The sequence below is a fragment of the Betta splendens genome, chromosome 22 (assembly GCF_900634795.4).
Source record: "Betta splendens chromosome 22, fBetSpl5.4, whole genome shotgun sequence".
Lineage (NCBI taxonomy): Eukaryota > Metazoa > Chordata > Actinopteri > Anabantiformes > Osphronemidae > Betta > Betta splendens.
The window spans coordinates 3,357,803-3,370,603 of NC_040900.2; the positions used below are offsets into that span (position 1 = coordinate 3,357,803).

Consider the following 12,801-nt stretch of genomic DNA (forward strand, 5'->3'; position numbering starts at 1 on the left):
TGTAGCGAGACCACAGCTGTTTTGTGCCTATATGTTCTCTTACCTGCACACGTCATCCACCTGATTTCCCCTGATGGCTGCAGACCTAGATGCTGCATCTGCTGCAGTAGCGCCTGCTGTGCAGCGGCAGCTCCGGGCCTAATAACAGAGCTTAGCTGGCATTCCAGAGCCGGTGGCACGCTGGTGTGGCACTAACTCACACAGAGCCTGGTAATTACCGCCAGCCGCTGACACCATGCTGCAAATACACCCGTGAGCAGAGAGGGGAGCCTGCGGGGCGATCTGGTGCTCGGCCGCGCGCACGGGCGCCCAGCGGCACCAGAAGCTGGAGGTTTGCTGTGTCTTCGTACCTGGCGCATCATCGATAGTTGTCTCGTGGCTTCTCTGCCCTCAGCGTGGACGCGTTTGCATGAGCAGCGGTGAAGGCATGAGGGCTTTTCCCCTGGAGAGGCCTGCTGGGAAACGTACTGCAGGGCCGGAATGGGAAGTTTATTTTGCTTGGTGCATGCATATTAAGGGCTGTGGGGCTGCAGGAGCCCTGAGCTCAGAGCCGCTCGTCGCCGCAGCTCTCCGGCCGCTTCCTTCGCTCGTTCTGTAATTTCAGTTCATCCTGATTTCGAACTCCTCTCTTATCGGAATGATTCCCCCGTCTCTGCTCTCCCTCCTCCACCTCCACCCTCCGTGTTCCTCTGTCACACAGACTAAAATAGGCCCAGCAGCTTTTCTCTGGGCCTTTTGTCCCAGCTCAGGGAGACGTTTGGCACACAGAGGATCGTGTTACAACTTTCATTTCCTGAGTGTTTTTCTTTCTTTCTTTCCTTTTTTTCTGCTGCGTGGAACCAAGAAGGTTATTTTATCCTGCTCTGCAGTATGAAGATGAAGGGCGAGGGGGAGCAAGATGGCAGCTCAGATTCAGGCCGCTGTCACTCCAGCGTTGGCAAACACGTACAGCCCAGGCTGCACATGGCTGCAGGGTTCTGGTGCGGGCTCGCTGTGGTGTGGTTTGGAACCAGTGGGGGTGTGAAGTGGGGGGGGGGGGCTGGTTACTTGAGCTATTTGTGAGCCCCGGGATAGGTGAGGTGATGCCCCTCCAGAGTGTGAGGCAGATTTCATTATCCCATATCCATACCGTTTCCTCTTGTTGTGTCTGCCCCCCCCCCCCCCCCCCCCCCCCCCCCCCCACACACACACACACACACACACACACACACACACACACCACCACCCTCCCCAGAAAGCCCTTGAGCCCACAGCAGTGATGTGTCTCTGTTTAGACTCATTAATCTTTTTTGGACTGACATTAAAGTAGAACAATGAGCAGCAACAGTCTGCAGAAATATCAATTATTTATTCTGTGATGAAAAATTGCCTAGAATATGATACTAAACCAGGTCATTATGGTCCTGGTTATGTTTGGCTCTCTACTGTAAAATAACCATGTGAAAATATTACATCTGCACGTGAATTTGTTTTTGTTTTTCAACAACACGTTCATGGAACTAAGACAATTCCTTCCTACAGATGATGTGAATTATTTATAAATTATCTATAATTCACAAACACTGTTGCTTTATTGGAGGCCTGGTTCGTTCCTGTAACAGCTGGATACTAATGTTTTTGGAAAGCATCACTGTAAATAATGCGTTTGTTGGAGACTGTGCTCAGCAAGAGGTGAATAAGTCCTGGTGAGTGTTTACAGCAGCAGGATGCAGTTTATGGAGTTGACCCCAAACAGCAACCAGAAATTATATATGAATTGTAAATATTCAATTGTATAGTCTCAGCATTAACAACATATGAAGATCATAAAGAAGGAAGCTCAGATGTTGTTTTTTTCTATACACTAGTAACATCATTCTTATCCTTCAAACACTGCACAGTCCACTTTTAAATTTAAACTTTAAACTTTTTCAGATTTGCTCATTTGCTTCTGTACTTTTACTTCCTTATACATATACATTATATTCCTTATGTATAAAATGGCGCCTGTGAAGCTGGTATTTCTCCCTATGTTCACTTACTGTGCCTTCCTTACCTTTCAGTCCAATGTCACCAATACAGTAGATACATGTGCATGTTCTACAGTCGATAACACAACAAAACTGATAATAGCTATTATAATAGCAATGACTTAAATCCGCAAAACTTCCCAGACTGATGAGACACTTTCCTGATCAAAAACATGAGACTAATGCAACTATCACTTTTCTCTCCCAGCTCCAAAAATATAGATATCTGATTCTCAGCAACCAGAGCTGGGTTTTTGTCCCGGGAGGAGTTCGTCATCTGAGCCGCCGCCTTCTGGCTACGTTTGTTTTTAACGCAGGTCCATTGTAGACATTACACACTCGTCTTGTCTTGTCCCCCGTCTTCGCTTTTTGTAATGTATCAGACGTTTCCCCGTCTCTCAGGTAACGTGTATGACGCCGTCCTTCATTTGACACACAGCGTGCTATTTAACACCCTAATAGTCAGGGATCGTTGGTACCGTCTCCTCCTCCTCCGTGCGTCTGAACCCTGGCTCATCCATCACTCATCTGACTGGAAGAAGAAGATAAATATTTCTTTCAGCTCTGTCGCATAGGAGCTTCCTGACGGCTTCCTATTCTTATCTTTGGCTTCTCCATCGGAATAATTTACATTTTTTAAGGCAGACCGGTGAAACCTCTCTGATCTGTCATGGTATAGAAACATAGGAGGTTTCTGCCACTGTCATTCAGAAAATGTTTTGAGTTTTACTGCAGTTGTTAGTTTCTTTCTCTCTCTCACACACACACACACACACACACACACACACACACGCAGCCTGCATCTGCCTCAGGGAACGGCCAGGCAGGAACATTGTCAGATCCATGCATCATTGGTAAGAAAATCTCTTCCCCCCTCCCTCCCCCCAACACCACCACCACCACCACCACACCCCCCAACCTCCCGCCCCACCAACGCAGACCTGAAAAGATCCTTTTGTCCCTCATCACCCGCCTGCCCGCCACCGCTCCTACCCCCCCACACACCCCACCTCTTACTGACACACACCCCTCATGTGGTCATGGATACCTGGGACCGTCTCCCACCCGGATGCCTCGCAGGGTAAAGCTACCTGCAGGCAGCAGACCGTGTGGAGGCAACTCAGCCGAGAGTCTCCCACTCTTTTGGGTTCGGTCCTTATAGGAGATGTGCACCGAGCCTAACGCCAGAGAAAACACTAACCCAGCGCAGACCCATGCAGGCTCCTCTCCATGTTTATTTGCACACGTCAGGGCCCTTCCTGCTGTTGATTTAGAGCCACTGCCACTTATAGCTATGACAAATGAAATGCCCCCTTGATGACTCGGACTGTTTGCCATCAGCAGCTGTTGTTCCTGGCACCGGCCTGTGCTGCTCTGACGCTACCTCCAGCCTTTGTCGCCCCGTCTGCAGACTGCCCTCCGCTCCCCACTTGCACTTGTTGTGCGGCTGACGAGGGGGAGGCTGCACGGCACAGCGTGGCCGATGCAGCACGCGGGTTCATGAATGCAGACGTTGTCCATCCGGATTCGGAAGCGAGGGATTAAAAAGCACTGCCAGAGTTTCCGATTGATTTTTAGCCCCTTGCACATCCTGAACTCGACTCTGGCCTCCCTCCGTCCTGTGGCGCAGAGTCTGTTTAATCCTCGCTGTGTCTGCTTCCTGCTGGACACGCTGTCGTTAGATTAGCAGGTATGAGGAGTCACTTTGGTGGCTTTGTGATCACCTGTTTGTTAATTTGTGAGTGCGCCAAGGGTGTGAGATATGTGCTGTGCTAAGAGATGATACAGGAGCTGTGCTGAAGGTATGAGGACGGTGTGCTGGGGAGTCTTAGGTGAGAAAGCACTTTAAAAAATTATTAAATGATGATGTAAATAATAATAAATTCCACAAAACATCACTAATAATATCATTCATAATTATATTACAAAAAACAATATTTGAAATAATTTTTAGTTAGTCCTAAATATATGAAGCAGACAAATGCTTAAGACGTCCAACCACAGTTCTGAGGTATTTGTCTGCTGCTTTTGCTCTTTAAAATATGACTTTCTGTGGCTTTGTCTGACAGCGTGGGTACAGCGTGAAAGTTATATTTTACATACAAAACTGACCTTAAATAACTACAGTAGCTGATAGTTTTGCACCAGTAATAAAACATTAGTTATTGTTAGGGGTCATTCTCTGATCTGCTTGAAACACATTTTGCTTCCAAAACTCTAGCAGGTTTTTACATGTAACAGGCTTCTCTAATTGTGAGGTGCTGCTAATTTAGCATAGCAGGTTACTGACTGTGTGTCTGACCACTGATTGAGGCAAAAAAAAATTAAACAGTAGAAACACTAACCAAGTTGTAATTGAGGGTCTGCTGAGGACAGCCAGACAGACACATCACTCAGGAACAAGCATATGGAAAGCTGTATGTGATGGATGGGGAGCACAGACCCAGTGTTTTCAGTAGACCTGAGAGAGTGAAGGGGGAGGCAGAGGGGAGGCCTCTGGGATGTAGAATAGCTCAAGGTCCCCTCCACTGAAGCCAGGGCCCTGCAGCCCTGCAGCCCTGCAATCTTCGCAATCAGGCAGTAATGCTAGCAGCGACTGTTTCAGATTATGCTCAGGAAATCCTCGGTGCTCTCTGCTCAAAACAATTTACCCTGACATGAGCCCAAAGAGAGAGAATGGGGAGGGGGGTGGACAAGGGAGCTGTCCTCACCAGATTCCTGTTCTCAGACCACCAGAATGTATTATTATTATTATTATTATTATTATTATTATTATTATTATTATTATTAACTGTTTTGTTTTGTTTTGTTTTGTTTTGTTTTGTTTTGTTTTGTTTTGTTTTGTTTTGTTTTGTTTTGTTTTGTTTTGTTTTGTTTTGTTTTGTTTTGTTTTGTTTTGTTTTGTCGTCTGTCTCATCAAGCAGTGAACTTTCAACTATTTTTCCATGTGGGATTTCCTTTGTCATAAAATCCAGGGCTGGTACAGGCTGAGTAGTGTCTCTTTCCCATGGCCCAGAACCGACAGAACAAACTCTCGCAGAGAGCAAAGAAAACACGGCAACAAAAAGCAAATGATCCGCAGCACTCCTTGGTAAAAATGACGAAAACGAGAAAAACCCTCTTCCTCCTTCAGCCAAACGTGTTCAGACCCGCGTTTCAGAGGAAACAAAGCTGGCGCGTGTGTACACAACAGCCTCCTGACTGACAGCTGCTGATGTTGACTCACATTTATATAATTAAAGTTCCCTTCATGACTCTGTGTTTGTATGATGTTTTGAATTAGCATTAGTATTGTTTAAAGCCGCGGAGCTGGCTTTAATCTCTGCTCTGATGACTCCAAATGCTCTAATAGAAGTCCACAACCCTGAAACTGAGGTTTGGGGCTCTTTGCTATTTTTGCGTCTTTTACTCACGTCTACGGACGCACGCCCTCTAATAGCAGGCAAAAATAATGACGAAGATGACAACACCAACAATGTATGATAAAAGTAAATGTCCACCTTTCCTCCAATTTGCAATAATTAATAACAAGTATCTGGGATATTCTGCCGATTCGTGTGCTTTGTTTAGATTTAGGGGCAGAATTGCGACTGCGCGAAAATTTCTACGGGCTATTTTTTCGTCTAAATACACAAATAACACAGAGACAAAAGTATTAGTTTTGTTTTATTGGAAACTAATTACCATGAGTCTAATGAAAATGTTACCTCTTAGTTTCCGTCGCAGGAGCTTGCTATAATTCTTAACAAAATATCATAAATTAAGCATGGGCAGTCCAGTTGAAGTGTCTCGTCGAGTTAAGAGTCTCAGAAAGGTCCCGTTGGTGCAGGAGGGAAGGAAACCTCCCGTCCGAGGGAGAAACAGGTCAAGCGCGTGAAGTCATTTTGTTCTAAACCAAATTTAACGACAGACAAGTCAGTCTTTATTATAAGGTAGGCTACTATAGTGTTATTTCATACATGTACTCAATCTGATACACTTATCAGTCTCCTTGTTTCCTGGTCTTTTGTAAAATAGAATAATTTGGAAGCCTCTTTAAGAGCCCAAATCCACAAGACTGGAGGTTAGAGGTCCCAACAAGGAATCCTGCAGTTGATGCGGGTGTCCGTGCATGCCGTGCACCGTCTGTGGGGCCCCCAGGCCGGACATGGGGTAAGCGGAGGCCCCAGGGTGGCTCATGTTGCCCTGGAGCAAAAGCGCAGAGTTCTGGTCGGGACTCTGAGGCGGAGAAAATTCGTCCTCTGAGCTGGACATGAGAGACTTCCCTCCGTCCAGTGGGGACAGCTGGTTCTGTTTGTTACCGCCTGCGTTGCTGTTTTCACTGTTCTCTCTGGAAACGACAACAGGGGGAAAATATTAGAATAACCGGCCAGCGAACATGTAAGGTTGTGGAAAGCACCTTTAAAATAACAGAACACGCAGCCTTGAATATGAGACGTGACACGCTTGTATTGAAGAAAACACAATGTTACGTGTATGATGTTAAAATGTAGTTTTTTACATCACAACACAACTCTTCTAAATCACGTGTCTTGGTCAATATGTGAACTCTCACACACGTATCCAGCTTAATTATATTACGCACGTGTGTTTATTATTGTGTATCCTTTCAGCCTAATAATATTTTTGTTACTGAATTCTAACATTTTAGACTGACGCTCCAGGAGGATTCGGGTATTTCAGACAAATCTTTGATTTTTAGCAGCAGCCCTCGCTGTTGTCAAAGCGCTAATACGTCAAATTGTAAAAAGTGAACCGTTCACCCCCGTCTCTCCAACGCTCTCTTGTTTCCTGACCACTACATTTGGCTCCACGCGTTTTCTGGAGCTGCCTCGTCAACAGCTCGCGCATAAAACCCGCGGCGCCCGCAGTTCGACGCACCTCTCCTTCGCCTCCGCCGCTCGGTCCCGCTGCCGTCGGTTCTTGAACCAGTTGCTGACCTGCGTCGTGGTCAGTCCCGTGGCCTCGGCCAACTCCCGCTTCTCCCGCGGGGACGGGTACGGGTTGTGCGTGTACCACTCCCGCAGCACCCCCCGTGACTTCTCCTTGAAGCAGTAACTGGTCTCCTCGCCGTCCCATATCGTGCGCGGCAGTGGGAATTTCCTGCGCACGCGGTACTTCCCCACGGCCCCGAGCGGCCGGCCGCGCAGCTTCTCCGCCTCCACGTAGTGCGCCTTGAGCCACAGCTGCTGCAGCTTCGGGTGGTTGTGCGGCGAGAACTGGTGGCTCTCCAGGATCTTGTAGAGCTCCCTGAAGTTGCCCCGGTGGAACGCGACCACCGCCTTCGCCTTGAGGACGCTCTCGTTCTTGTGGAGGTGGTCGCACGCGGGCAGCGACCACAGGAAGCGGCCGAGGCGCTCCAGGTTGCCTCCCTGCTGCAGCACCTCGCAGACGCACGCCACTTGCTCCTGCGTAAAGCCGAAGGACGGTAGTATCGACATGGTGTCCGAGCTCAGTCCTCAGCCCAAAGAGGTGGTATCCACGGCGGCAACGGCCCTGTGTTCTGCGCGCGTGCAAAGCTTCTGTTCGCGACGCAATCCAAAATCAATTCGTCCGCGCAGCACGGGCCCCAAGACCGTCCGCTCCACTGCAGCCCCTGATGCGCGCAGCAGATCGGGATGTTGATTGTTGGGACAATTTGTTCCTGTTGGAGATATGTCAGGCTTAAAGGGAGCCCGTGCGTTTCGGTGATTGGCTCTCCCTCTGCCCCGCACGCTGCACGGCAGAGCAGGACTGCGTTTGCAGCTCCGTTTCCTCCCCAGAGGCTGTGCGTCAGGGGCTGAAATAGGAGCGCTCCCACCTCCCGCCCCCACAGTCCCTCTCCCGCTTCAGCTGAGGGAGCAGAGCAGCACCTAAACACTAATCAATTATTACAGACCTCTTAAAAAGCCTTAATAACACGGTCCGAATATATGTCTTTCCTAATGGCGGCTATATGGCCTCGCCACGTGGGAAAACCACACGCTGCATCTGCACAGCTGATCGGTAACCATTGTCAGTGGAAGGCGAAGCCACAAAACGACGAGCTTTTTATTTGGGACAGAATGTTTATGCGCTGTTAAAGATTGAAACGCGGATGCACGTGTTAAGAGTAACTTTATATTGAGAATACGGAGAGTTTCACAAATGTTTAATATAAAAACGCCAAATAATTGGTTTCAGTTTATTTTGTTGTTGTTTCGTCTCACACCTTTTATGTACACCACCGTCACAGCTCATTGACTCATGAGCCTCAGTCACAATCAGATTCAATTAAGAGTCAACTAATATAAAACATGTCTTTGAATCCAAATTTTATAGCCTAATAATTACAAAAGACATTTATGAGGTGATATAATTGAATTTAATAAGAGATTGTTTGGTCCACGCCATTTATTTGAAGGACCTGCCAAACTTGTTATGGGTCACTGTGTGTGTGTGTGTGTGTGTGTGTGTGTGTGTGTGTGTGTGTGTGTGTGTGTGTGTGTGTGTGTGTGTGTGTGTGTGTGAGAGAGAGAGAGAGAAACGTGAAAGACAGAAAGAGGCTGATGTGAAACTTCCTCTTCCTCGAGATCGGAATTATCTCCGCTCTGGTTCTGCAAATATCTTTGACATAAAGTAGAATGAATATTATTCTAGGAATGTAAACAGTCTATTTATTTGCAGTTTTGTGTGTATTTCCTAGGTCGTCTCGTGTTTTTGAAGAGGCCCTTCCAGCCTGTAGTCTGCATTTATATTTCAAGGATTAGACGGGCACCGCAGTGGCTCCAGTGTTTTCTGTGGGGTGAAACACTAAACCAATCCATTAGTAAATGAGTTCTCTGTGGTACTGGTTCTTGGTGGTGCAGTTGTTGGGTTGAGCCGTATGGATCACGTTTCTTTATCTGCAGACCTTGAAACTAAACTCCCTGTCGAGATATTAAAGCACAAACCTAGACTAAAAAATATTTTACTCAAAACAAATCCAATAATGCGTTTTGGAAAACGTTTTTTGACTCATTTGGTATTTTATTTTTATTATAAATACTGAAGATGTTTATGGCAGATACACAAAATGTACAGAACAATCTGGTCTGAATGTCCTCACTATTATTTGTCATTTACCATAAGATTAGATGTGAACAGCCTCAGATCATTTTAATTCAGACACATAATTCCAGGTCTGGCCATAAATCATTTATTTTTTTAAAGTTCAGATGTGAAATATCACATAGGGACATCCCTGTCACGTTATTATGTGCATTTATCGCCCTATTATAATAATTAACTGGCTTAATACCAACCTAACCTTCATGTTTTCATCGTTTATAGGCACCACTGGTTATAATGGTGATATTTTCCATCGCCTGCATCCGCAGCTCCTGATGGATGAAGGTCCGTGCTTTGTGGACACGCAGGCTCTCAGACCACTTTAGCTCGGGGTCTAGCTGTGTAAAACCTCGGTGCTTCAGTAAATGAGCTGTCTGATGAGCAGCTCTCGGGTTTCTCTAATATCTCTACCACATTGCGCCGCGCCTCCTCCTTTAACCCGAGCAGCCCGGGGGGCGAGATTATTTCAAGATGTGGGCTCTCCGCCTCCGCCTCCGCCTCCGCCGCGGCCGGTGCCGAGCTGCCCATTCCCCGACGAGTCCGGCAGCGCTGAGGTTATCACGCATTAGCTTCTATCCACGTGCGCCTGGCAGGAGCGGGGATGCCTCGTGCGTTCCACAGATTTGTCCTGACAGAGTCGAGCTCCCGGCGTCCACCGCGGCCCCCACAAACCACTACAGCCACGCCGACGTCTAAATATGCTGGATTTCCCGAGTTTTAGTCACTGCTTTTCCGTAAACTTTGAACTGAGTCAGAATGTGTTCAAAGCGTTTGGCCTTTTTCGATTTAACTGCTAATGTGAAATAGACCAAACTCATCGCGGGCCACTTACAGGGTCATTTCGCTCCCCGAGGGTAATTGAGACGCGAATATCAACTCATGAACGAACCTGCAGATAAAAAGCAGCATCTACCACTTTGTTTGATTTTCGCTTCACACGCTTTTAACTAAAAGACATGAAATATAGCGTTGAGAGAGCGGGAGAAAGAAAATGGTGAAGCTGAAGCACAAGAAAACACTTCATAAAGATGTCACCATCAAAAAGCCCGAGTTTCCTACTGAAGGGTTTTTTTGAAAATCTGGAGGAAAATCGAAACGAGCACTGGCTCATTGAACAGATGGTTTTCACTCTATCTACATCTAAAGCGCTATTTCAGCTGGAACAAAGGCGACACTGTTCGATTTAAGTGAAAAGTGTCACATTTCCAAATTAAATTTTTCCTGGTTTATTTTGGTGACTCTGCCAAAAATACCTGAAGGTAAAATTAAAAATAATTTATGTAGAAATTGAGCTGTTTTACTTTGACTATTTATGTTTCTAAAATGGTTAAATATGATACAAAAAAGTTACTCATTTTTAAATTAAACATATTTACTGACAAATTAATTTGTCTAATCATCAGTTTGTGATTGTCTGTGAGTTTCCGGTTAATTTAATACGTCCGAAACGTGTCTTTAATTAAGAGGTAAAGCGGCCCGTTCAGTGAGAAGCCCGTGGAAAGAAAGCAGCTCCTTCTCTCAAAACAAAACACAACTGTTGACATGAGTGAGTTAAATGAAATTGGAGCTGCAATTATCAGCTTAACAAAGTTTCCTGTCATGTTGGAAAATTAGACCTGATACAAGTGCTCTGGGGTTAGCGCCCCCTCCCATCAAAATCATTACGCATTTCCTCAGAGGACCACCTTCGCAAATATGCAATTACGGCCCCGGCTTTTACAGTGCTCCGCTCGGTAAACACGCCCCGAGCGCGTAGATGAAGACATTTGGTTTAGGGAAATTGTTAATATTATTTTTCCTGCAGGGCTGACGCGTGTAAACAAAGCAGGCGCGCGGACAAACACGTTCAGACGTGACGTGCCGCTACCTGTGTGTCCGCTGGCAGGGAGGGGGCGCCATGGCGATGCGATTATAGCAGGTCACACTGCAGTGCGTGTGTGTGTGTGCGTGTGTGCGTGTGTGTGTGTGTGTGTGTGCGTGTGTGCGTGTGTGTGTGTGTGTGTGTGTGTGTGTGTGTGTGTGTGTGTGTGTGTGTGTTTGTCAGGTGTCGTCTGTTCTGCTCCTGTTTTTGTTTTTCTCACTGGTTGGACCTCTGTGGTGGACAGGATGCTGCCTCGGTGTGTGTACGTGTGTGTTTGCACAAATACACAACACTCTGATGACGTGCGTCTCCTGCTGCTGCAGCCCCAGAACCAATGGGTGATTCACATCGATGATGGAGCAGACATGTGCACATACCGGCATCTCTGCCAAGCGGCGGCCGAGGAGCCGAAGGAGAAGCCTCCGAGGTTGAGGACATGTATTTTTCCCCAGCGTTGCACAACCGCCACCGTTCCACAGCCCCAGAGCCTCCGCCAGCACCGAGCGGCAGCTCCTTGGCCAGTAGTGGTGGGTCTGTGAGAGCAGGCTGGTACCCGCTGACCCCTGCCCTCTCATTAGTGGGACGTGGAGCAGCGGAGTACCGTGCTCCTCAGGTCATGTTACATATGGCTTGCAGTCTGCTGCACCGCATTAAATGTCAGCTTTGAAACCATCTGAAAGATCAGAGGTCAGTGTTTTTAATAATGGCAGAGTTCTGGGGGAGTTCCCTCTTCTTTACTACATGTTTTACACTGCGTGCTCGAAACTATGGCCAAAATTCACTCTCTTCTATTTAGACATGATGTCAGCATAAATAAAAATATCTAAACCCTAGAAAAAATCTGAATTCAGAGACTGACTGTGTCCAGTCTGTGTTATAAGGTGCAGCTGTGCTCCTTTCCTGTCTAATCTCCAGGAGCGGTGCTTTGTGCGGCCCCCTCCGCGTGAGATCCACAGACCGCGGGCTTCTGCTGCCAATGGGACATTGTTCTGGGCTCCAACAAAGCTGTTTTCACCCTCTTCAATATTACAGGAGGGGTTACCTGATACCTAACAATCAGCTAATCCACTGCCCATGGCGACGAGGTCACCTGTGCACAGGTAACCTTATCCCGGTACCCTGTCACTCCCTCCCTTTCCCGCTCCTCGCTCCCGTTTTTTTTCCCTCTCCGCTTCTGTGCCTCAACAGTGAGCACGGACAAACAACCTCTGTTTATGTAGGTCGCCGCTCAGATCGTATATAACGCTCCCATCCAAGGTCCGCTGAGAGGACAGCGCCTATAATCCACCCCAGACGCTGTGAATCAAATCAAATCCCCCGCTGTTCATCCATTTGTCAAACGTTGTCTCCAGCTTATCTCCCCTTGGTCTCTGGTTGGGTGCCGGCACACGGAACACGTCTTGAGGAGAAATTCATGAATTCCCAGAAAATCCCCACAAGCCACACAAGGAGTTGAAAATCTTCCCTGGATAGAGGCTCAGTGTCTGTAAGGGACAGCCCCTCAGGTTCATTCTTCCACATGGTGAGGCTGGGGGCTGTGGGGGGGTTGCTGGAGCCCCAGGAAGACCGCTGGTCTGGACCAAGCTGTGGGGAGCTGCAGACCCCCCACCCAAACGGAGCGTTACCTTTGGAAATCCCATTGCTGTTTATTTGAATTACAGGGGCTGAGATGAGAAAAGGAGGGCTAATGAACTCCAGGTTGTCTGGCATGTGCAAACGATCACTGCAGGTCTGCAGAGAGCAGCACCAGGCTCGCTGGATTATTGCATGCCGCTCCCCGCGACCCCCACCCATTTCTGCAGCGCTTCTAAATGAGGGAGGGACATTTGCTTTGTGTCTGTCACAATCTTACATTTGTTAGAG

General features: G+C 47.4%; 1 protein-coding gene and 1 long non-coding RNA gene across 2 annotated transcripts; one reads left to right on the forward strand and one right to left on the reverse strand.

The window, feature by feature from the left end:
• The first annotated feature begins 2,824 nt into the window (after positions 1-2,824).
• LOC129603583 (uncharacterized) lies at positions 2,825-5,263 on the forward strand. Its single transcript, XR_008693634.1, has 2 exons — positions 2,825-3,699; positions 4,934-5,263. It is a non-coding gene; the product is annotated as an uncharacterized LOC129603583 (long non-coding RNA).
• Positions 5,264-5,662: 399 nt separating this feature from the next.
• Positions 5,663-7,744, reverse strand: LOC114849078 (homeobox protein six1b). The gene is made up of 2 exons (XM_029140124.3): positions 6,891-7,744; positions 5,663-6,339 (listed from the first exon to the last, which is right to left on the reverse strand). Exons 1-2 carry the CDS (start codon positions 7,448-7,450, stop codon positions 6,045-6,047), a joined length of 855 nt encoding a protein of 284 aa, XP_028995957.1. The 5' UTR covers positions 7,451-7,744; the 3' UTR covers positions 5,663-6,044.
• Positions 7,745-12,801: the final 5,057 nt, after the last annotated feature.

Coding starts and splice junctions, on each gene's coding strand:
- LOC114849078 (XM_029140124.3), bottom strand. CDS start 7,450: ATGTCGATACTACCGTCCTTCGGCTTTACGCAGGAGCAAGTGGCGTGC. Junction 6,340..6,890: donor GCGGCGGAGGCGAAGGAGAG/GTGCGTCGAACT, acceptor TGTCGTTTCCAG/AGAGAACAGTGAAAACAGCA.